Raw genomic sequence first — 26,796 nt, 5'->3', positions numbered from 1 at the left:
AAGTAGTACATGTAGAAAAGACAAAAGCAACAAGAAAGACAAAACAGACTAAATAATGATAACAAAAAAATTAAAAAAATATTAGATATGTTGATAAAAACTATACTTAGTAAAAAACATACACGTCTATATATCCTGCCACTCTTCTCTACCCACTCCACCCTGCCTGCACTCTTTTCTTCACTTCTCTAACACTTCTCAATCCATTACTTTGCACTGCTGAGCCCAGGTTCCTGAACTCCTCCACCTTCTCCACCTCTTCTCTCCACTGCCCTCCCTCTCATTTACGCATATGTACTCTGTCTTACTCATTCTAGTTGACAGACAGCAGTCCAACCTTCACCTTGAACCAGTCTGTCGTTCCTACTGCGCACTTCACTGCTGTCACACTGTCCTCATACATGTCCTGCACCACCCTCACATACTTCTCTGACACACCAGACTTCCTCATACAATACCACAACTCCTCTTTTTCCTCTGTCGTACGCTTTCTCTAAATCCACAAATACACAATGCAACTCCTTCTGACCATCTCTATACTTCTCCATCAATATTCCCAAAGCAAATAAGGCGTCTGTGGTGCTCTTCCTCGGCATGAAATCATACTGTTGCTCACAGATGGTCACCTCTTCTCTCAGCCTGGCTTCCACTACTCTTTCCCATAACTTCATGGTGTGACTGATCAACTTTATTCCCCTGTAGTTACTGCAGGTCTGCACATCTCCCTTATTCTTAAAGATCGGTACCAGCACACTCCTTCATTATTCCTCAGGCATCCTCTCACCTTCCAGAATCTTGTTAAACAATCTTGTTAAAAACTCCACTGCATCTCTCCTAAACATCTCCATGCTCCTACTGGTATGTCATCTGGTCCAACCTACTTTCCACTCTTCATCCTCTTAATCGCTGCTCTCACTTCCTCCTTACTAATCCTATCCACTTCCTGCTTCACCATCTCCACATCATCCAACATTCTCTTTTTCTCATTTTCCTCATTTTCCTCATTTATCAGCTGCTCAAAAAACTTCCTCCATCTTCTCAACACACTCTCCTCACTAGTCAACACATTTCCATCTCCATCCTTTATTGCTCTAACTTGCAGCACATCCTTCCCAGCTCGGTCCCTCTGCCTGGCCAATCGGTACAAATCCTTTTCTCCTTCCTTACTCAGCTTCTCATACAGCTTCTCATATGCCTTTTCCTTGGCTTTCACCACATCCCTCTTTACCTGCTGCTGCATCTTCTTGTACTCCTGTCTACTTTTCTCATCACTCTGTCGATCCCAATTCTGTTTCTCCAACCTCTTTCTCCTTATGCTCTCCTGCACTTCATCATTCCACCACCACGTCTCTTTGTGTTCCTTTCTATTTCCAGATGTCACACCAAGTACTTTTCTAGCTGCCTCCCTTATCACGTCTGCAGTAGTTTCCCAATCATCCAGCACCTCTTCACCACCACCGAGCCCCAGTCTGACCTCTTCCCTGAACCTCACACTACAGTCTTCCTCCTTAAGTTTTCACCATCTTATTCTTCTTTCAGCCCTCACTCTCCTTTTATTCTTCTACACCTCCAAAACCATCCTACATACCACCATCCGATGCTGTCTAGCTACACTGTCCCCTGCCAACACCGGGACAGCATCTTTTGCATCTTTTACATAGAACATAGTTTACCTGTGTGCATCTTCCTCCACTCTTATACGTCACCCTATGATCCTTCTTCTTCTTAAAATAAAAAATTTAATACTAAACTGTAAAAAAAACACCTTAGAACATCATTAAAAAAGCATCCATGCATAGTATAATTGCATGCATTCAAAACTTTATATTCTATAATTACGTTATGCTTTTGTAATATAAATATTTACATTTTGGATTTTTTTTTTCTTTTAATTGTTTTTCACCCACTGTCTTGTCTCCTGTGCTGCAGGCTTCATCGACTTCATTGTGGAGCCCACGTTCTCTGTGCTTGTGGACACCACAGAGAAGATAATCACTCCTCTCATAGAGGAAGCTTTAAAGTCAGGCGGCATGCGCAGGGCGAGGTAACAGCACACTGATGACATTATTAGGTATCTGTCTTAGGCCTAGGTTAGTATAATTATTAGAAGATGTGGCCAAGAAGCAGAAAACAAGAAATACGCAGTAGTGTTTCTCTCAGTGACACAAACCCCAATTTTCAAATTTAAAATCCTGATAAAATTATATATGACTTTTTGAGACCATGGAAGTGATGGTTTTATTTTGCTGTTGGTAGTTTAACAGGACGAGGTTCAGCTGCTGTGGTCGAGTCGGTCCAGAGACACAGCGAGCGCGACTCGGTGGCCACTGATTACTCGCTCGCCGGCATCGAGCTCAAACGCGTCCGACACACCCTCTCTGACATCATCCAGAGCAACAAGGACCGCTGGAAGGAGCTGTCTGTTCAAGGTACTGTATGTGTTTATAGTGTAGATATAAAACATGATATAACATTATATAGCGTCATCTAGCTCCTATACTCTTAGACTAAGGTAGGTAGTAAAGACAGGTATTGATGTAGGTGAGGTGAGGAGGTCATCCCAGAGATGTTCAATAGGGTCAGAGCATTAGTACAGTCCCATCATTTTCTTCCTTTCGGACAAATGTAAAGCATATGTTCATGGAGCTGGCTTTGTGCACAGGAGCAGTTTTGGGTCACCTAGTTCAGGTGAAGCGAAAATGTTATGCTCCTGCAGCCAAAGACATTCAATACAATTGTGTGCCTCCAACTGCTTGTAAAAAGTTTGGGGTAGAACCACATATGGCAATTAAATCCTCACCACATGTGCAAAGCCTAAATACTTTCTAATTAAACAAACAGACTATGCTCTGTATTACTCTCTTTATTACTTCCCTGTTTCACCCCCTACCTCTTTTCTTTTTCTTTTTGTGAATTAGAACTGGCCAGTAAGGAGCTGGAGCAACGGTCCGAGCGTGAAGCTCTGTCACATAAATCCGACGTCACTCTGATTTGCAGCAGTCGTGATTCTGAGTCGAAGTCCCTCAATGAAGTGAACAACACTGACTCACTTCATTCGTCCCAGGACTCTTTAGAGCAAAGTGGGGCATCACACAGCGCCGACCCGACCGATGCCAGTCCTGACGCCAGTCCAGACGCCAGCCCCGATGCCGATCGGCCGTTACCGTGGAATGGCAAAACCGCTTAAAATGGGGTGAAAAAAACATCCCAGACATCGCAAGCTCTTACACTGTGTGTGTACTGTGGTCTAAACCTCATAACCCTGTATGGGTGCTGTACATAGCACTGTGGCCATCATATCATAATGCTACTGTTTTCTCCGCTCCTCGGGAAGAGGAGGGGGCCAAGCTGACTGATGCTTCCATGACACCGAGCATTGATGCTGCGTTGTCATGGCAGCTTTGTTTCTTTCGCAAGGAGACAGAGCTCAGATGAAAGCTCTGGGTGTCCAAAAAATATAATAATAATGCAACACTGCCTCTTCACCTGCGTTTTCTTTTTCTTTTTTTCTTTTTTTTTTTGTAAATTGGCTTTTGTTTCGTTTTCTAGTCATTTGTATTGGTAATTTATTAAAGATTGTTCTGCTTCCCTTTAAGCCATAATCCATTTTTTTTTTGTATGCTGTTTTCTTTTGATGCTATAGACACTGTGGAAAAACATATCATGTGGTAAAAAAGACTACACGAAGACTACATGAACAACGTGACTCTTTGTATGTATGTATGTGAATATATACACTCACCGGCCACTTTATTAGGTACACCTGTCCATATGCTTGGTAATGCAAATTTCTAATCAGCCAATCACATGGCAGCAACTCAATGCATTTAGGCATGTAGACATGGTCAAGACGATCTGCTGCAGTTCAAACCGAGCATCAGAATGGGGAAGAAAGGTGATTTAAGTGACTTTAAACGTGGCATGGTTGTTGGTGCCAGACGGGTTGGTCTGAGTATTTCAGAAACTGCTAATCTACTGGGATTTTCACGCACAACCATCTCTAGTGCTTACAGAGAATGGTCCGAAAAAGAGAAAATATCCAGTGAGCGGCAGTTCTGTGGGCGCAAATGCCTTGTTGATGCCAGAGGTCAGAGGAGAGTGGCCAGATTGGTTCGAGCTGATAGAAAGGCAACGGTAACTCAAATAACCATTCGTTACAACCGAGGTATGCAGAAGAGCATCTCTGAAAGCACAACACGTGGAACCTTGAGGCGGATAGGCTACAGCAGCAGAAGACCACACCGGGTGCCACTCCTGACAGCTAAGAACAGGAAACTGAGGCTACAATTTGCACAGGCTCACCAAAATTGGGCAATAAAAGATTGGAAAAACGTTGCCTGGTCTGATGAGTCTTGATTTCTGCTGCGACATTCGGATGGTAGGATCAGAATTTGGCGTCAACAACATGAAAGCATGGATCCATCCTGCCTTGTATCAACGGTTCAGGCTGGTGGTGGTGGTGTAATGGTGTGGGGGATATTTTCTTGGCACACTTTGGGCCCATTAGTACCAATTGAGCATCGTGTCAATGCCACAGCTTACCTGAGTATTGTTGCTGACCATGTCCATCCCTTTATGATCACAGTGTACCCATCTTCTGATGGCTACTTCCAGCAGGATAACGCGCCATGACATAAACCGCAAATCATCTTAGACTGGTTTCTTGAACATGACAATGAGTTTACTGTACTCAAATGGCCTCCACAGTCACCAAATCTCAATCCAGTAGAGCACCTTTGGGATGTGGTGGAACGGGAGATTCGCATCATGGTGGTGCAGCCGACAAATCTGCAGCAGCATGATGCTATCATGTCAATATGGACCAAAATCTCTGAGGAATGTTTCCAGTACCTTGTTGAATCTATGCCATGAAGGATTAAGGCAGTTCTGAAGGCAAAAGGGGGTCCAACCCGGTACTAGTAAGGTGTACCTAATAAAGTGGCTGGTGAGTGTATATATATATATATATATGAACTACAAACTTTACAGAACAAATAATGACTCAGGGGGGCATTTATTTATTTTGCTTAAATGGCTTGGCTCCAATTGTTTCTAACCTCATGGGTGTGGTCTCTTCCCAGACAAATATGCCCCTGGCTGAAGGGGACGAGGGCTCACTGGATGAAAATTGGTGTTCCAAATCATAGCCTATGACCTTCACAATTACCAGATCTTGACAGGATTTTATACGGAATGGATATTTTTAATCGATATCACATTCGATCACGTTTTTCACCACCACTGGTTTATTTCCTTGCATCTGTCGCCTGGCTGTATCTTCAGGCAGCTCCTTGGATGTGCAACATTTCTTATAAAAGAGGCAGTTCTGCTATTCATTATGTATCTACCCTGTGAGTTTTAGCAGACTTGAGTGCAGCATTACAAAAAGTGATCAAATATTTTTCCTCAAGTGAAAGTACTGTTACTTTAAGGAAATTTGACTTTTATTTGACTTGAGTGAATTTTAATTTTAAGCTCATTTCAAATTTACACGGAGTAAAATGTACTGAGTTACTTTATTTTAGAGTAGGGGAGGGGGGGGGGTGTTCCAGTTTAGTACAAAAAGTACAAGGGAATTTAAATCTAATACATTTCGTTGTTTTGAAATAAACGCCTTTACAAATGAAAGTGCCATAACAACATAAAAAAAACTACAGGCTATGACTCAAATCTAATGTGAGTTGTGCTATATAGCAGCAAAAAATTATTTCCCCTGTTTTAATGTCATTTATGATGAAAGAAATCACAAATGCATATTCAAAATTTACAGTGAAAATTGATCTGCATCACTGGCATCTGTCTTGTCCATCTCCATCTTTCTTTCCTGTAATTTTAATGCATTTTTTTTCTCGACATTCTATCAATCAGTGTAGTAGCTTCTGTTGCACGGTAATTTTCCCCCTTGCATTATTTATTTATTTCCTCAGTAAGGGATATGGTTTAACATGTAGTTAAGTACAATACTTCAAGCAAAACATACTTAAATAAAAGTAAAATTACAGATTTGAAAAACTACTTTAAAGAAGTAGAAGTGCACAAAACACTACTCAATGACAGTAACGCAAGTAAATGTAATTCTTTACTTTCCACCTCTGAGCATCTCATTCCTGGGAGTGCAGGCAATCCCATAATTCTGTTCTTCAGAATACCAGGGGGAGGTTTAAAAGAAATAGTAACTAAGACCAAGATGTTTTTTAATAAATCTGAGCGAAAGTTAGATTTATGCTCGCAGTTGTCAATGTAACATGGCTTGCAACAGAGATTATGCATCTAATTCCACAACTAGCGACTGTTCATATGTGCAACATTATCTAAATTTTGTGTTAGTTTGCCCCTAGTGGATTATTAAAAACGAGCTCTTCATTTTATTTTTAATCTTTCAATTTAGTGACAGGGAACAAGATTGATTTTGGAGTGAAAACCTTCATAAATTAATTTGTAAGGGTTTAAAGTTTTACTGGATGGGAATAGTCCATAAGAGGCACACGAATGAAAAAAAAAAAAAAAACAATAAAGTTCGAAGAAACTATTAAAAAATACAAATCCTAAAAGTTGGGATTGTGTACATTCATCCATCCTCTTTTGCTAGAAATCACTTAAATTCTTTTGGAAAGTGACACATTTAGTCAGTAGTAGAGAACTGGTTCTAGTTTGCCCTCTAGTGGAATAACAAAGACTGCTTCTTAATGTTTAGACTTTTCATTTAATTACAGTAAATACGATTGATTTGACTCGCTTTGGTGACCTAAAGGTTTTATAAAGACTTTTAGTTTTATCTACAATAGTACTTTACAGAAGCTAAAACATTCAGGTCAGGGTGTTAAAAATGCTAGATTGTATAGTCTCTGTTAAACGCTGGGAAACACCTAGTCTTCTATGTTTTGTGAGAGTCACATGCATGTTCCTTTCATTTATAAGCAATAAACTGCGTAATTTAATAGTATGAAGATTCACTTTAAACAAACAAATATATAAATGTACAAATGTTCCACTTTATTTTTAATTGAAAAATCCTCCTATATTACCAATAACAGCTTTACTTACTATTGGCATCCGGACAATTTGTATCTCCAAACATTCAGCTAAAATACTTCACTAGTTGGAAATTTCTTTCCGACCTTGTGATCCAGTTCATCTCAGTGCAGTTCATTAGGATTTAGGTGCACTGACTGGGCATTTCATTCCATGATACACTCCAGCCCACTGTTTGCTTTTGAAATAACACTTACAGAGCTTAGACATACGCTTCAGCTCATTGTCTACTTGCATGGTGAAGTCGATTCCAATGAACCGCAGTCCAGATGGAACTGCATGGTGTTGAATTATGAAATGGGAGCCATGTTGATTTAGTTTTCCTTTTGCTTGAAATAAGTCTCCAACATTCCCTGCTCTAAAACAACCCCAAACCATTAAGCTTCCACCTCCATGTTTGACTATGGTGGTGTGGCAGTCTGCTAACATCTTTTCTCCTGTTCTCTGTCTTATACAAGTTATTCTGTTAGAGACAAAAATGTCCAATTTGGACTCCACAGAACTTTTTTTTTTCCAGTCAATTACTGTTCAATTCGTGTATGGTTTTGCTTTTTACATTTTTGTTGCGTAGAAACAAAAGGAACATGCGTCTTACTCAAAGTATACCCAGACTTTTCCCAGGCTCTGTATAATGAGTTATAAGCATTGCAGATGGGTTCAAAATGAGATAAGAACCTTTGAACGATGCAGTTATTCGAGCAGACAGCTTATTAATTTCCAGACAGACTATGGAGCAAATCGATCATTAGACTTCCGATCAGCTGTGTATATTTCATATAATAGTTGTTTTCCAACTTTGAGCGATCGTGTAATATCAGCTTTTCTATTCTACCCATCACAATCATTTATAAAACATTAAATCATGTTTGTTTTCATAAACACAAGATTGCTATGAGTTATGAGGATGAAAGCATTTGTGGCTTTTTTTTTTTTTACCTGCCAAACTCACAAACACACAAATACACTGACATTTATCTTCAAGTTGTGATCAAAGAACATCGGTGAAGAAAATACAAAGTTTATTTCTTTTTTAATCAAATCAAGCTACTGGCTGTCTGACAGAGAAAAAAATTACGACAACAAATGTAAAACTAGATTAGATTTGGTATGTCATTTGTAATGAACCGATGTTTTTAACACTATATCACAACAAAACTGTGGTTTGAGAATAACACTTTGCCACTTTAATCGATATTCACTCACACTCTCTTCTCACATTTGTTGAAATATTTTATCTTGAAGCAGATTCGGTAACGGTTTCATTTCATCTAAGGTTTCCTTCATTGAAACATTCAATGCATTAACATAACATAAAATGTTAACAAAGAACTTTAACATGTATATACTTTAAGTAGCAATAAAAATGTCTTCAATGTTTTAAGTGATAATGAATAAGATGAATGATCAACACCAACATGAGAGATGTGAGTGAATAGAATTAAGGCCAAAATTATCAGCAAGAACAAGACATTTGTTATTAACTGCTGGAATTCAGATCTAAAGCTGGAAAAATAGCAATATTTGTACATACAAATTATAATAAAATTTCAAGTCAAAACCAGCCCAGTATCAACTATGATCAACCTTAAACTATTTGCATTTTGGAATTCAATTCATGTCCTTTTTTATGGAATCTTTTCAATTATACACTGAAAAAAAAAAATCACTTGTTGCTTGTTGATGTTAAATAATACACTAGGCTTAATGGAAGGTGAATAAAAGAATGTTGATATAAAACATTAGCACGAATAGTCCTGAAATTCAAACTCAGAGTTCTCATATTGGGCATGTGTAATGAAAAAGTCTGAAGCTGAAGTTCAAGAGCTCATTTACAGCACAGTTAAAAGAAAAACACAAACGCTTGATCTTGTATGTTTTTTCATGATTTGTTCTTCCATTAATCCATGGATTTAACTTATAGATCTAAACACATTGCTTGTAATTAGTGTCTAACACGAATAAAAAATTAATTTGATGCCTGGGCATAAGTTTAATACATATGCAGAACATAAAGTAAAAAAAAACAACAACAATCTGCTCGCTCACTGAGTACATATTAATTAGAATTTATATTAAAAAAAGAAAAAGCTTGTATTCAGTTGTATATGTATCTTGTAGAAATTCCAATATTGTACATGAAGTATTGTTTCCAGATATAATAAAAAATAAGACAAAGTTTTGGAACAAAAGTTTTCCATTTATAGATTTTGAATCTGTAGGTCGTACTCAGTACTTGAGTAAAAAAATACTAAACATTACGCAAAAACTTTTTTCATTTCCTTTTATGTGTGTGTGTATATATATATATATATATATATACATACACACACACACACACACACACCGTATATAGTTATTTCTATAGTTACAGACACACAGCAAGAAAACCTTCACTTTACACACACTCTTACCAGAACTATGGGGTTACGCTTTCACTCTTGCCACAGAATTCCATAATATTATTTATATATTTACTTCAGTATAGTTTGAAATGGCCTGTTTTTTTTAATTTGGTGGAGTAAAAACTATAAACAAAAACACATTATAATGGAATAAAGTCAAAGTTTACCCAAACTGGAAAAACTCTAAAAAAAAAAATAAATAAAAAAAAAAAAAAAAAATGCAGATTTACATACAATAGAAAACAAGAACAGTAAGTAAAAATTGTCTTTTCTGTCAACCACTGAAAAATGTTGATATTTATTTCACAATCCAGAAAAATTAAACATATGAACAGTTTATACAACAGTTTGTTTCACTCAATTTGATTGGCTGAAATTCTAGACATAATGTCCTGGTTTTACCAAATCTGCATCACTACATTGACCTCAGTTTACTAATTAAAAGCAACAGTCATGTTAAACATAAAAATAAGAATTTAAAAATTTCAAACAATTTTAGAAATTTTCCAAATTTTTAAGAAAGCTTTGCTCAGATTTTAAATTGGAAGTGACTGAGTTCATATATAATTACTATTATAAATGTGAATTATAACTTCTAATGAATTCATTATTAATATTATTAAATCAATAGCTGTCAATAGTCAATGTAGCTTTAGTGTCAATAGCAAGAAATTGATTTATGTTTTGTATTAAAAGTCTAGATGAGGTATGGGCAAACTTCATCCTGCAGCAGTTTCAATAGTTCACTGAGGTGAATAAATAAATAATAAATAATATTCCCATACATTTAATGATCATTGCTGTAATTAAAAAAATCAGACAGCACTTTATTAGTTAGTAAATCAGAATGTTATTGTGTGTTAAATACCGTTTATAGGGAAAATTGTACTGTATAATACTGTACATTATATGGACATTTTATAATTCTTATTAGAATATTTAGTTAAATTTATTTGCTGTTATAATATATATATAAACTCTCAAGTATTCTGGGAAGATATTCCACTAAATTTTGGAGTGTTCTTGTGGAGATTTCTACTCAAACAACCATCAAGCCTGGGGAGCAGTCAGCGTTCCAATTCTTCCTAAAGGTTTTCAGTAGAGTTTCACCACTGCAACCCATGCAAACCTTATCTTCATGGAGCTGGAACTTTGTGCACAGGGGCATTGTCATGCTGGAACAGATTAGGGTCTCTTAGTTTAAATAAAAGGAATATAAACTGTATAACTGTTGTATAAATCTAACAGGACAAGCAAAATCAGACAAGTTATCACAAATAACTTCACCCTTTATGAAGATCGACAAAGTTTTAATTCTTATTTATGATATTTCTAATGCATACAGTCTTTGAAATCTAAAACCCCATGGAATAAATGTTATGTTTTTGCCCTATTTTAAAAATAAGCTGTTTTCACCTCCAGCTTTAGAAACACTGAGTTTTGACTTTATTAAAGGGTTTTGTCCAAAACCTTCTGCTTTTCTGGAAACTTGAACCCTGAACTGTCTTAACATTAAGAAACTAAAATTTGTCCAAAATCGTCCATCTTAAAATTTGTATATTGTACAAGAGCAAAAATGTCAAAAATCTAAGTACAGACCATGATGAAAATCTGCTGAACGGTTTTGAAAGTTTAATAAGCGATTGTATGTTTAGGAAGAAGTAGAAAAAGCTGTAGAAAAACATTCCCTTCTGCTACTGTATAGACTCATCATTCTGATATTGTTGTCTATACAGATGTGTTTACAGATGTATAAAATGCTTAAAGATGACGAGAAGAAAAAAGCTGATGGTTAATAAACAGTAAGACTCAGACTTTGATGAAGTTATTATTAGAAATTAACAGCATGTTACTCCTTCTGTGTGTCTTGATCATCAGGGAAAGTCTCCTTTTCCTCCTGCAAAGCCAAAGTAAATCCTGCTTCACCTTTCTTCATCGGTCCTGTGAGGGAACATGAGATTTGAAGGAATCTTTATTTTCTGGTACAAGACTTGCTTGACAATAAGTTGCATCACAAGACAGTGTAAACTATTTAAAATATTTGACCTCTCCCACATACACAATATCAAGACATCCATTAATCCTTTCTGCCATTCGGATTGACAGGAGGGTGAGATTAAGCCTCACCAACCTAGAAAGTTTTTTTTCTCTTGACATGACTTTTTTATATATATTGTTTTTCTTTAATCAGATGTTTATTTCGCCTTTTTGAAAAAAATTGGCTGTGAGGATGCCGATGGTAACTGACTTATTTTATGAACGTTGTACAAAAAATAAACGTAAGTGCGCATTGTTTCAAACGTGTGATGCCTCTGTTAATATATAAAAATAAAAATAAAAACTGATCTGCAAGAATAAAACATCAGAGCATGTGATTTACAAAAAGTTCAACCTCAGGGTGGGATTATTAAAACTGATTTTCATTGAGACTAGATGTCACATCACTTTAAACTAGTAAATATGCACAAAAAATGAGTAATGCATTATTATTATTATTATTATTAATATTATTATTATTATTATTATTATTATTATTATTATTGCTATACCATGAAAAAATAAGGCGCTTGGTATTTCCTAATAGCTGTTACTTTAGTCTAACAGATTGCGACTTACTTACTTACAGAGTCCCACTAGAAGGTATAGAATCACATCAGCATTTTAACATCCTTTGATTGAATAGTGAGTAAGCGTGCTAGTCAGAGCTCGCAACCCGCATCTGTAGCAAACTGCACAAGCTCAAATATATATTTATGTGGATTTAAAAGCTGTTTTTTTTTTTCATTCCACAATGTCTCACAAAGGAGAAGAAATTGATTAGATCGCAGATACACTTACAAGGGCATTTATAATACGAACTATTTGGAAAAATATGCAGTTCGAAACAACTGTTACGCTTTTTCATGAACCATTTATACTTTGCATTTTCATTCACAAAAACACATAATTTGCCTTCATTTTAATTCCCTAGGAAATGGAAAAAAAACCCTGCACAAAAATACAGAAAAAAATGCATGGAAAATCCAGGGTCATTTTATGAGGTTGATATTGCAGGCAGTGCAGCTGTGGCTGCAGTGAAAGGAAACTTGCTGAATTGTGTTTATTGTATTTCTTGCTTTAGTAATGGTCATTCTCACTGTATTAGACATCTGTCTGTGATTCAGTGCTCCGTTACACTGCATTTCTGTATAATATAATTTATAGTTTGTATAGCTGTTGTATTGAGAGGTGGATTGATTCAGGCAGGACACCACTGATAGGTGTGAATTGCATGGCCCACCATACACCATACATACAACATAGCACCAAGGACACAGCGCTTTAGCGCAAAGTCTATAAGAGGATCTACGTATATTGATCTACAGTGACTACTTATGACCAAGTTTCTATTTACATTTAACATTTACAATTACATTAATGAAATATATGATGCATTCAAAATACTAAATAATCTTAAATATGGCAGTTTCAGATTTTAAATGACCAATTTCTTTACTGAATATCTTACCTATATTTAATAGCTAATATATGATATGATAAAAGATGGAGAAAAGAGTTCATCAGGCATCAGGATTTATTACAGGTAGCATTTTTCCTGGCGTTGTATCAGCAATGAGTGGCAATACATAAACATGTATTTGTGTGTTTGTATATTCATACCTGTGGTGCTTGGATGGTCTACTGCATCTCTGTCCGTTGGCTCCTCGGACAGCGTGTCCAGCTGGGAATGAGTAACTTTGGGAAGATGGGGGCTCTCCTCCTGACTGGACCTCTGTTTGTTGGAGTGATCTTTACCTGCAGGAAAGCACACAAATAGGGTAAAACCTAAAACACACACCAGCTGGCCCATCAAGGCCCATTCAGAACCTTAGGATTAACCTTGCAGAACCATCATTAACCTACATTAAAAAATTTTTTGGCACAGACTCCCAAAAGCATCGAGCTGTTAATTGAGTGAGCTTCAACTTACTGTGAGATCATTATCACTGTTAACAGTGTATTTGTGTCTGTGCTGGATGTGAATTCAATATACAAAAAAAATAAAAGGTGTGTAGAGGCTTATGAAGAAGAAACACACAGAAAGCACCAAGCATTTTCCAATTCAATTGAAAAAAAATCACCTTTATTTCTTCATTCCAATTATTTTTTTCGAACCCCCCGGGTACATAAATAAATGAAAATCGTATCCCTGGACAAAAACATTTTTACTTATCTGCCAAAAAATAAGCCAACATTTCTTTTTTCCATACACTGAAAAAAAAAACCTAAACAGGAATGTACAAACCTCCTGACTGGAATTCTAGGTGCAGTTTTCTATGGTTAATTTGTTCAGCCAATTACAAACATCAAGTTATTACCAGACTTTGATTTATTTTTTTCGCTACTGGTTTTAATGACACAATTTAAGCAGCATTAATAAAGCTTGAACAGATTGCCAGATACGTGAACTTATCGTATCAGTGGCTACAGTTTTAGTAGTACAAATACTGTATATGGACAAAAGTATTTAGACACCTGATTTTATAGCTACTTATGTTTTTTCTGCAAATTACAATTTTTCCTTCACTTGAACTACAAAACGTAAACCTTTTTCAGTATGACAATGCCTCATGTGCAGAAAAACACAGCTCTATGAAGATATTGTTTACATAGGCTGGAGTGGAAGATTTTGATTGGCCTGCTATTGACCTCATCCCTATTGAACATCTACATCAGTACCTGACTTTACAAACATCCTTGTTGCTGATTGAGCACAAATCTTCAGAACCACACAACAAAATCTAGTGGAACATCTTCCCAGAAGAGATTACTTTAACAGTAAACGGGGACTAAATGGAGAAAGAGATGTTCAAAAAGTACATACAGATGTTATGGTTGGGTGTCCACAAAAGTTTGTCCAAAGAGAGTAATTATTTACTTATTTATGTAATTAAAACCTATAGTCAGATTTTCAAGCTTGTTTGTGATTGGCTGACCGAATGTTCCTCAAACTCTTTCAGGGACATTGCTCCCTCTGTATTATTAAGATTTGTAATGATGATGATGATGATGATGATGATTATATACCGGCATGACAATATGCAGACAAAATGCATTGTGAAATCTTTATATCAGAGTAGATAATGTCACCAAACTGTTATTCCCTGAAAACTCCTTTAATATGTAACCATCACGTTTATTTGCCTCCGTTATTGTATTGTGAGCTTGTCGATATTTTTTCCACTGTTATTGCAAATGACTGCGAATATGATGAATCATACAAATTCATGTGTTGTGCAATGCTGAATTTTAAGAACGAGCATATGGAGAAAAAAGACAGAGAACCTTTCTCGAGGTATCGACATGAGTGTTGGTAAAAGAAGAGTGTACGTATGTATACAGAAGGAGAAGTGTAGAAATAATTTCTGAAGAATTGTATACAACAGCTACAAGGAAGAAGATACACAGCTCAGGCCATTTGGGTGACGGATACGGTTATCGCGAGACAGACGAAGGACTGGACGCGTTTTTCTGTCGGCACGCCGATGACGTCTCTGAAGATTCCCCTGCAGGACCATACCAAAAATTTTGACAAAGGAACCAAAAATAAATGATTCAAAAAAATTATAATAATAATGTCAAATTAAAGTAAGGGAAAAAGGGAGAGAAAAAGAGACAGAAAAAAGACTCATCAGAAAGGTTAAAGCTTCTAAAATCAGTTACCAGCATGTGTATAGCAATACCGAGGTCTATCCATTCACAACAAATTTGAAATAAAACTAAAAGCCGCATGATCCTGACACTATCATGAACTGGTTTGTAGAGATTTGCTGAAATGATATATCTCGGTAGAAAATGTTACCATTCTTCAATCAAAAGTTTATATAGTAGGTTGATATAGTTTAATAGTATTTAGAGTATAGTATAGCATTATATTTAAGAAAATAAAAAGAAACTGAGATTGTAAATTATGCAACAGCATGTTCTTTCTCCCACAACCCTAGTGATCGTCATTTCAACAAAGCAACAAAGTTAGTTTCATAAACACCTGTCAAATATTGAACATTTGGAAACAGCATGGAGAGTTTATAAATGTTTGTAGAAATGATTCCCAGCTGTAACGCAATGGTCTGAGGAAAAAAACTATTGTATTAGAAACTGAGGAAGAGCTGAGTCATCTGATCTGAAAAAAATATATATATATTTTTTTTTTAATCATAATTAATGGTTGCTTTTGTTCTGTTTATGAAAAAAGGGAAAACTGAACAATTTTTTTTTTATATTTTTAAAATATATTTTTGTTTTTTAATTGCACATGTTCTTTAGATTACAGTCACATTCCGGTTGTGGAAAGAACAGTTTTGGTAAAAAAAAAAAAAAATTGAAGCAATTGGCACCAATTTAATAAAAAAAAATAAAAAATTTTTATATTTATTAATTACTTTCATTAATTTCATTTATTAATTAAGAGGCTATATTTCCATTCCTTTTTCACTGAGACTGATGTTTTTCCCTATTTCTGCTCAGTTTTGATCTCCACTTGCTCTCCACTTACCCCCTGCCTCACTGCTCCCTGCCTGTTCATCACAACTGACATAAGACTCTGAGGAGCTGTGGTTGGCCCACTGGCCTGGGACACGGTTAGGCTCCTGTGCTGCAATTGGACTGGGCGTGTCTGGGCTGTCAGAGAGCCCTGCCTCCATCTGCTCATGTCTTTGAAAGTGCTGCTCCACCACCAACTGCAGTTCTGCGCTCGATACACACACACACACACACATATATATATATATATATATATATATATATATATATATATATATATATATATATATATATATATATATATATATATACATACACACACACACATATATACAGTATATGTGTACACACACATTCCTGTATTATGTTTCTATCTTATCTTATCTCGTACAGCATAGTGCCATGGACAAAGAGCTTAAAACCATCTGTATGGACTTATAAACAAGTTTCCTGCTCTGAACAGTTAAATATTTATTCATTAAATAGAATTTGCATACAACAAACAAAAGTATTTTTTATTACAGTATAACTATACTGTTTATCTAACTGTATATAATATTTAATAGCTAGCACATAATATGGCAAAAGGTAAAGAAGGTGGTCTAAATAGCAGACTCCATCAGGCGTCAGGATTTAGACAAAGGCAGCATTTTTCCTGGCTACGTATCAGCATGGAGCTATAATACACTGACATTCGATACTGCTCTCATGCTGGAGGCCTGCAGGGCTTCCTTTTTTCTGATTAATAGAGACAGAAAATTGAAAACTGATAGCTGAATATTCTGTGAGGTTTCACCACTGCATACATATTACTATTCAATAAATATATAAAAAGAAAATTCCACATTTTGAAGTGTCACTAGCTGGAAATAAAATTTATTAATTCTGATTGTATATACTTAATAACTCAAAATAAAAAAATTTAAAACACTTCTGATTGCAAAAGTGTTAACCCTGAATGGTACGAATTTCTCTAAATTAGTTTTAGCACTTTAGAACTATAATTTCTCTTAAAAAGTCATAGAATATATAGTAGATGGTTGAATATAATAAAAAAAGGTCACATAAAATATCTTAATATGTGAAACAGACCAGTTCGTGGAGGAACCCAAAGTCGATAAGTAAAAAAAAGCTTTAAACAGGTCTGAGATAGCATCCATATTATAAAACACCAGTACTACGAAAGAGAAAGAATACAGCACAAGCATGACCACATAGATCTGTCCACCACAAGTCGCTGACCAAGTAAGGAAGATCTTCAGAAACATTATTCTTTAGAAACAGCGATGTAATCAAATGGCCAAGGGTTCATGTGGAGTTTCGACATTGAACCTCTTTGAATGTTTGAAGGCTCTGGCATGGAGGAGTTGGTGTTGGATCTTTGTTGAAATGTTGAAATGATGTCTCAAAGATTTTTGCAATTTTATGAGTTGCTCAGTAGCTCCTGGTTTCATAACGTCACCTGACTGTATAAGATTGTAGAAAGGACATTACTCATAATCTTACATTACAGTGCTGATGTTAGTTCTCAATCTCCCGTGTTTTGTATTGTTTTAAGATTTAAAATCACACTCTTGATATCACCCAAATGAGGATGGGTTCCTCTTTTAAATCTGGTTTATCTCAAGGTTCCTTCCTTATAACATCTAAGAGGATTTTTCCCTTGTCACAGTCTGCCCCAGGCTGCTCATCAGGGATAAATACACATCATTCACTTTGATTCTTCAATTCTGTAAAGACAATGTCCATTGTGAAAAGTGCTATATAAATTAAGTTGAACTTGAACTTGAAGGGTAACTACAAAAAATTTGAAAGCAACAGCTCAGAAGGGAGAAGTTGTTCACAAGACTAGTTTAGCACAGGCCACACCACGCTCTCTGAAAAAGTGGTAAGAGTCAATTATTGGAAAACAATCCAGTAGAAGGCATTTGAGATATTCAGCAAATGTGTGTAAAAAAGTGTATGTGGCTGGTTCCAATACTTGGGTTCCACCAAGCATGAAACTAGAAACCTAATACTAGTCACTAATCTTCTAGTCTTCTAATCACTATTAGAAAAAAAAAAGTGAATCCCTACATTGAAGCATGGTGGTGTTAGCATCATGTGCTTGGCAACTATTGCCCCAACAGTATGAATGCTTTTACTAACCACAAAGTCAACATTTGTGTATACTAAGTATACTAATTAAGTAAATAATGTTAAATTAGGTTCTACCACTATAAAAATGTGGAAAACTTCAAAGAGTTGAACACTAATATATTCAATGTAAGTGTTAAGAGCACAGGGAATTTCGCAGGTTTAACATGAAAAATATGTAGATTATCAAAACAATCAGGAAAATAAAGGTAAATGCATATAAACATAATTAACAGCATAGATATGAGGATGAAATGCAGTGATCGATTAAAGAGCAAGTTTCAGGTAGGATTTAGTTATTAATTTAGAACTTTAGATGTGTATTAGTGTATTAAATTATGTAAATTATATCATTGGATATATTAAGGTTAACTCAGAGCATGTACAGGTATATTCCCTACATGTATGTACAGTATGTGTCCTTTATTACCTAATGATAAATAATGATGATTTGGTGCATCTAGATCAGAGGTCCCCAACTACTGGGTCATGACCCAGTACCAAGCTGAGGAAGAGGTATTTCCTGTGTTGCATTTTGGGGAAAATGTCTATCTATATGACACTATAATATTGATGTGTTTTGTCCAATAAGAGCTACTATCCAAATTTACATACAATGCACAAAATTATACACTAAATTTTCACACTACTGTCCTGCAACAGGTTCAGCGAAATATTTACATGAATGTTAAACAAGCTTCTTGCAGAAGTTTCTTTAGTGGGAGAGCTAAAAAAAAAAAAAAAAAAAAAAAAAAACATTACCCCAATAAACAATGCCGTTAAATACACATATTACACTTTTTAACGTACACCTTTCAGATTTTCTACACCAGTTTCCTACCTGACAAAATTTTGTTAGATCCCATTGTTAAAGTTGTGTCTGTAGCCCTGAAAGTTACTCATAAGTTATTTAGATACTTATAAGATAAGGTGGGCTGTTTTAACTCCAAAAGTGCAACATAAGTGCACATATTGCAGTTTAGCTACAGGCAGAATCTCTGATTTCCATTCGTTAATGGAGTAGCCAGACACTTTGCTATAGTTGTTAATCAGATTACTGACTTCTGGGAGTAGGGATGATGGATTCTTTATGTAGAGTAATATATCATCAGCATAGAGATGAACTCTGTAATGATATTTGTTCTTTTGCTTTTCAGGTAGTTCTATAAAAAGCTGTAATAAGGGTGGTGTTAATGCTTTTGCTTGTCTTGTTCCTCTTCGCAAAATGATACAGTAATTTCCTCTGTCTATCAATTTATGATAACAGATGTATTTTAGATTCTTGTGAGGTAATGTCTAAACATCTAGACTTTTAAACCCTATCGAATGCCTTTTCATGATTTTGAAATTTAAATATTGAAGTTTTGTTAAATATTGTAATGAGTATTGTCCTCATGGAGATCAATATTAGAGACTACTGATTAACTCTGGTTGTGGTTTGTATAATAAATCTCACTGTGATCAAACTGAATATGCTGAATGGGAGAAAATGGGTGAAAGCGCACACATGAGCTACATGGGTGTTTGTGATCTCAACACAGAAGCTCATTCTTACAGAAACTGAATCATTGCACTAATAAAAAACTGAAGTACAGTAATCAGGCTCATCATCCTCAACGTCATCATTCATCATCCTGCTTCATATACTGTTGTACTCAGCTGGTGGCATCTCACAGAGCCACCACCAGGACACTAAAATTAGTTTTGTGCTTTAATTTGTTTTTAACCGTTATGTCTTTTATCTTGCTTTCTGCGATGTCTTTGAGCTAACAAGCCATCTGCTGACCTACAAACTCTGCTGACTCCTCCTGGGACTATCCTGATGCCTTCATCTCATTAGCTAGCAGTTTAAGAGCAACAAATGTTGCATGTTTGTGGACAAAGAGTACGATTATGAGTATTGGACATCCAATATGAGCTAATATGCACAAATTTTATTAAAGTGTGATTAATGCAGCTCCCATTTCTGTTTGACCCTTTTTATTATAAATATAATTCGAGGTGAAATAAAAAAAATCAATGCAACACACATTTACTCACGACGTCTTTTCTTCCCTCAGATAAATAAAAAAAATAAACTCCACCGGAAAATTATTTTTAATCACTAAACATTTGTTTTACTGATGCAGCAAGTCTCAAATCAAGCACCAAAAACTGTCTGTGTGGAAACATAGCAAAAGTTCTGTTTGGTATCCTGATGATTTACTTAATTTAAAACACAATAATTACTTTCAAATATTTACAAGAATATTTTGTCTTTATGCTCTATGTTGAGGTTGGTTTCACTAATAGTTTTAACTCATCACAATCATGCGATTAATCGCAAATAAATATTTTAATCGATTGACAGCTTTAATCCTGATGTACGAAACTATTTGATGTAAAAAAGAGACTTAATCATTCCAAGACAGAAAAATAATTAGTGGGAAATGTTATTTTGGTTTTATGAGCTAAATTAGAAGAGAGAAAACATTAATCATTAAAACTTGTGTGTGAGAGACACTTGTGGTTAAGACTTTGGAATGTTTTCTCTTATTAAACCACTTTGTAAGGTGCACTAGCAATAACTATGTCCCCCTGTGGCATCACCACAGCGAACAGCGAACAACAAGAACGACTTACATATCTATACACAGATAAAATTAGGCCTTGGTATAAAAAATAAATAAATAAATAAATAAATAAATAAATAAATAAATAAATAAATAAATAAATAAAAAGTGGTGTTTAATAAATATAACTATACACAATATAGACAATCATTTTGAGACAAATATTGTAATATTTGAAATATGTGCAATATGTGGTTCTTTCCCAAACTGTTTCCACAGTGCTCGAAGGCTCTGATTGCATAGAATGTTTTTGGATGCTGTAGCATGAAATTTACACTTAAATGAAGGAGACCAAAACCTGTTCCAGAATGACAACGCCAATTTACACAAAGCCAGCCCCATCAAAAGATCTTGGGGTCTGCTATGAAGACCCTCAACTCTATTGAATAACTATGGGATGAATTGGAACGCTAACTGCACCCTAGACCTTCTCACCTCACCTACATAAGTACCTGACACTGCTAACACCCTTATTGCTGACTGAGCACAATTTTCCACAAGCACACTCCAAAATCTTATGGAACATCTTTCCGAAAAAGTGAAGGTTATAATAATAACAAATGGGAGTGAATGTGTAATGGGATGCTCAAAAAGCCCATCAAAGTTTTTTCCATATAGTGTATTATAAGTGCTAAGAGTGTAGTGCAGAATTAATATTATGGATAACACAAAGTGGCCATAATGTGTTCTAAATAGGAGGAGGGAATTAAATAATTATGGTTCAATGGAGTTTAAACTTAATTTTTCTGACACACCGATGCTGCACTCCATAAAGGTACATTTTGTGTTGTAAATTTTCTCTAATACGGTTTGTTCTGACAGCTGATTTCCCCAGCTTGTTCGTTTAGTGTTCACTTGAAAAGTTAAATCTGGAAAACTCCAACTATTTTTTACTTAATTCCATAAAAATTTAGTGCATAGTTTGTGATATGAGGAAAACAGCAAAGTTTTAAAACTAAAATGCTAAATGTGATTGCTACAATACAAGCTAGCACTGCATTAGCTTGAAACACAGCCAACACTAAAGCTGTGCTGACTCTTTTTTCATTCCGGAGAGTTTTGCCACTCTCAGCTCGCCTGCCCATTTAAGTCCAGCACTCTGAAATGATGCATTTGCACCCACTGATCGATAAGCCACGCTAATGTGGATTAGCCCGTCCATTCCAGGAAATGGCTCTGTCATGGTCCTTCCTCCACTGACATTGCTACCTTCACTGGCCACTGTTCTGTTCACTGCATTCTGTCCAATTGACTTTTTTTTTCAGCACTTTTGGTCTTGTAAATAAATATTGTTGTAAAATGCATTTCAAACTACACAATTTGTCTATTTAGTTATTAGCAATATAACCACCATTGATAGAAATTAAGCTACATATGCTTTTCTCATGCTCAGGGCACCTCTTGATGGCAGGTAAAAGTGGAAATAATTAACAAAGTAAAAAGTGAAAATGGGTTTTGTGACCAGAAAATTAGGACACAGGAGTCTTAAACAATGGAGAGGGAAAAAGATGAAGTGATACAAAGTAGGGATTATAATAGGTTTTTGGCTATAAGCCAATCGCGAGTTTATCCTGAAATAAAATATTCAACCTGATTGTAGTGATATATTAAGACAGGTGGGCAACTTGTCAAGAGATGACAGGAAGAAGAAACCACAGAGTTTGGAAAATGTCGTAATGTCAAAACTCTCAAGGCATTGAGTTTTTAGCTGTTATCTGATTCATTTACACAGGACAGAGTTTAATCAGATTGGCCTCCTCCTTATCAAGTCTCAACACAATCCATTAAATACATATTAAGGAAAATGAGCAGGATCAAGAAAAGAGCCTTCTGTCAGGGATGAAATATTTATGAGGGGGAAAAAAACAAAATGATGAAAGAAGACAGAAAGACTAAATAGTGAACGAATGTACAAGAAACATTAAGGAAGTGATGCTTGATCTTTGTGGTTCCAATACGAGGATGCAGATGATGTAGAAGAACTGCACATGGTGTGCAGCTGCTATCTGCTTGGCACCATGTGTGTGCCAGATGGTTTGGTATGACTATCCTCAGTTTATTTCCAGAATAGGATCTGTTTCTTAGTAAGGTTTTGGACTAACACAAGAACAGCTTTTATGCACATTTGGACATATTTTGCAAGTCTCTTACTTTTGGTATGAGTTCTCATAAATTAGATGTCTCAACATTGGCAGGATAAAGATGTATTAGATTACTTCGGGTGATACCACTTAGGAACCATTAAGATATCTTTGGATTTCAATTAAAACAGTTTGCTACAACAATTTAACAGTTAATAAGCTAAAAAATGATAAAACTGTAATAAATTCACATTCTGTGTCTTGTAGATGAGGATGGGTTACCTTCTGAGTCTAGAACGTCCAGATTTATTCTTCTTATCATCACAAGGATGTTTTTTTTTTCCAACACTATCTGGCTTGCTATATGTTTTTTTTGTAAAGCTGCTTTGTGACAATGTTAAAAGTGGTCTTCAAGTAAAATCAGAATTACATTTTTAACAGTCAGTGTTTTAATGGTGGTAATGCATTGCACTGTCTTACACATAACTCCAAATTCTTCTACAAATGTTCTCATGAATTGCTAAATTTTGTATCATTTTCATCCTCAATATACAGTTTAGTGTCCCCCAGGTATCCTGAATCATCCTGGAGGAGACCACACTGGACCGAGATCAGAACTAACCCGACAATGATATTTTCTGCTCTGAATACATTTTAGAGAACTCGTATTTGCAACAAAACAAACTTTTCAGAGCCTACCATTGTAACCAAATATGAATCCATCATTGGATCTAAACTGATAATATGTTCTAAACAGATAAAAATATGCATACAAATTAGGAATGCATTGTTAGATAGTTCACAAGGCATCTGGTTAATGCTACAGGTATTCATAAGAATGCAATAAAAAAAATTGCATAACCAAAATTTTTGTTGTTCACATGAGCTGTCAGATATGAAGAACTTAAAAAAAATTAAAGATTATGTTCATTAACATTGAATATCATTGTGTTAAAGTAAGGCTACTAGTTTATTTTTATACCTTCATGGGAAATAGAATTCGTTTTGATGTATATACTGTATATATATATATATATACACTTTTTGTATCTGTGTCTAGTGTCTACAACATTGTACATACCTACATTAGTGCATCAAATGCTACAATGAAACAGGCTCTTATGAGGACCATCCCAGGAAAAGAAGACCAAGCGCTACCTCTGCTGCAGAGGATAATTGTATTAGAATTACCAGCTTCAGAAACTGCTGATTTACATAAATCCTTCTCTATATTCAAGTGGCAGGCATATTTCAACAATTGGGCCAATGAACATCAAGAATGGACATCAATGCAAAACTGTCCTTTAGTCTGATGAGTCCAAATTTTCGATTTTTGCTTCTGTGTTTATGCTGCTGTTTCTTGCAGCACTGTACATATATTTGGTCTGTGTGTTTACGAGACACAGCTAATTAAATCTGTATCGACATGGATGATGCAAATGCCAGCACAAGAGCAAGGATCTACAGACGTCTATATTTAACCAACACAAAGTGTTGTGATGCTATGAGTTGACTGTAAGCTGCATTAACTACAGCTACTGTATGTAACAGTTATCACTAATGGATAATTCATGTGAAGATGTGCAGCAGTGTGGGTGGTACAGAGAGGGCATGCATTAGATGATCAGCAAGGGAAACTAAAATAACAGCATGTAATTTGACAACTTAAATCATGTGATGGGGAAATTGACAAGCAGGAGGATTTTTACTTGTCACATATACATTACAGAGGGAGGTGGAAGGTGGTTAATTTATTGGACTCTAGATCGGAAGGTCACAAATACCACCACCACCAAGGCACCACTGCTGGGCCCTTGAGCAAAGCCATTAACCCTCAACTGCTCAGTTAAGAATCACTCTGGACAATGGTGTCTGCCAAATGCCGTAAATGTTAAATACAGCACAGCAAATTCTTTATTGGCATATCCCACAAAGTTTAAGGGTCTTGCTCAAGGGCCCAAGAGTGGCAACTTGGCAAAACTGGGGCTTGACCTAACTAACTATTTGATCAGTGACCCAGAGCCTTAACCACTAGACTTAACCATACACTCACAATTCTTCATATTATTAATCTAATAATAATAATAATATTATTAATAATAATAATAATAATAATAATAATAATAATAATAATAATAATAATAATGATAATAATAATAATAATAATAATAATAATAATAATTATTATTATTATTATTATTATTATTATTATTAAATTATAATTATAGTAATAATTTCCTGAACTAAACTAAATATTCAGTATTTAACTATATATATTTTTTATGGCTGTCAAAAAAAAAATTTAATCACGATTAATAGCATGATTGTTAAATCGGCTCTGAGCCCTTTCCTGTTTGCAGTGGTAATGGACAGGTTGATGGACGAGGTCAGACAGGAGTCTCCGTAGACTATGATGTTTGCAGATGATGTTGTGATTTGTGGTTAGAGTAGGGAGCAAGAGTAAGACAGGGTACATGTGTGTGAATGAGAGGGAGGGCAGTGAAATAGTGTGGTTGCAGGTAGAAGAGGTGGAGAAGGTAGAGGAGTTTAGGTACCTGGGGTCAACAGTGCAAAGTAATAAGAGTGAAAGTTTATAGGATTGTGGTGAGACCTGCTATGTTGCATAATTTAGAGACAATGGCATTGACTAAAAGACAGGAGATGGAGTTGGAGGTAGCAGAGCTGAAGATGTTGAGACAATGGACAGAATTACAAACAAGTTCATCAAACGCGAGGAACATGGCATGTTGGACATTTTGGGAACAATGTGAGAGAGGCCCAGTTGAGATGATTTGGACATGTGGAGAGGAGGGACATGGGGTATATCAGTAGAAGAATGCTGAAGATGGAGTCACCAGGAATGAGGAAAAGATGAAGACCAAGGAGAAGGTTCATATATGTGGTGAGGGAAGACATGCAGGTAGTTGGTAAAAGAGGCAGATGTAGAGGACAGAATAGTATGGAGAGGGATAATCTGCTGTGGTGACCCCTATTGGGTGCAGCCAAAAGAAGAAGAATATATATATATATATATATATATATATATATATATATATATATATATATATATATATATATATATATATATATATATATATATATACACAGTGAGGAATTGTATACCTCCACAAGGCTGGAAAGGGCTACGGGGGAAATTGCCAAGCAGCTTGGTGAAAGAAGGTCCACTGTTGAAGCAATCATTAGAAAATGGAAGAAGCTAAACATGACTGTCAATCTCCCTCGGACTGGGGCTCCATGCAAGATCTCACCTCGTGGGGTCTCAATGATCCTAAGGAAGGTGAGAAATCAGCCCAGAACTACATGGGAGGAGCTGGTCAATGACCTGAAAAGAGCTGGGACCACCGTTTCCAAGGCTACTGTTGGTAATACACTAAGACGTCATGGTTTGAAATCATGCATGGCAAGGAAGGTTCCCCTGCTTAAACCAGCACATGTCCAGGCACGTCTTAAGTTTGCCAATGTCCATTTGGATGATCCAGAGGAGTCATGGGAGAAAGTCATGTGGTCAGATGAGACCAAAATAGAACTGTTGGGTCATTATTCCACTAAACGTGTTTGGAGGAAGAAGAATGATGAGTACCATCCTAAGAACACCATCCCTACTGTGAAGCATGGGGGTGGTAGCATCATGCTTTGGTAGTGTTTTTCTGCACATGGGACTGCACTGTTTTAAGGAGAGGATGACCGGGGCCATGTATTGCGAGATTTTGGGGAACAACCTCCTTTACTCAGTTAGAGCATTGAAGATGGGTCAAGGCTGGGTCTTCCAACATGACAATGACCCGAAGCACACAGCCAGGATAAGAAAGGAGTGGCTCTGTACGAAGCATATCAAGGTTCTGGCGTGGCCTAGCCAGTCTCCAGACCTAAATCCAATAGAGAATCTTTGGAGGGAGCTCAAACTCCGTCAGGCCAGAAACCTGACTGATCTAGAGAAGATCTGTGTGGAGGAGTGGGCCAAAATCCCTCCTTCAGTGTGTGCAAACCTGG

General features: G+C 36.0%; 2 protein-coding genes and 1 long non-coding RNA gene across 6 annotated transcripts in view; 2 read left to right on the top strand and 1 right to left on the bottom strand.

Annotated features, from left to right (window-relative positions):
* pde1a (phosphodiesterase 1A, calmodulin-dependent) overlaps positions 1-3,595 on the top strand; it is a 92,191-nt gene extending 88,596 nt beyond the window's left edge. For both annotated transcript variants that reach the window (XM_083537020.1, XM_083537021.1), the window contains 3 exons: positions 1,930-2,044; positions 2,257-2,429; positions 2,919-3,595. In XM_083537020.1, the coding sequence (XP_083393146.1) occupies positions 1,930-2,044; positions 2,257-2,429; positions 2,919-3,187 (557 nt within the window). In that variant the 3' untranslated portion in view covers positions 3,188-3,595. The remainder of the gene's footprint in view (positions 1-1,929; positions 2,045-2,256; positions 2,430-2,918) is intronic.
* A 5,769-nt stretch (positions 3,596-9,364) lies between these two features.
* On the top strand, positions 9,365-10,482 carry LOC310723783. The gene is made up of 2 exons (XR_014532764.1): positions 9,365-10,067; positions 10,104-10,482. It is a non-coding gene; the product is annotated as an uncharacterized lncRNA (long non-coding RNA).
* Positions 9,714-26,796, bottom strand: part of ppp1r1c (protein phosphatase 1, regulatory (inhibitor) subunit 1C) — a 30,595-nt gene continuing 13,512 nt past the window's right edge. For 2 of the 3 annotated variants that reach the window (XM_083537195.1, XM_083537196.1), the window contains 3 exons: positions 15,970-16,161; positions 13,095-13,229; positions 9,714-11,375 (listed from right to left, as the gene is read on the bottom strand). In XM_083537195.1, the coding sequence (XP_083393321.1) occupies positions 11,284-11,375; positions 13,095-13,229; positions 15,970-16,161 (419 nt within the window). In that variant the 3' untranslated portion in view covers positions 9,714-11,283. The remainder of the gene's footprint in view (positions 11,376-13,094; positions 13,230-15,969; positions 16,162-26,796) is intronic. The other variant, XM_083537197.1, reaches the window with a different exon arrangement.

The sequence above is a fragment of the Silurus aristotelis genome (assembly GCF_946808225.1).
Source record: "Silurus aristotelis genome assembly, chromosome: 3".
NCBI lineage: Eukaryota > Metazoa > Chordata > Actinopteri > Siluriformes > Siluridae > Silurus > Silurus aristotelis.
Note: the sequence above shows the minus strand (reverse complement) of the source record. Positions and strands in the feature narration are given on the sequence as shown.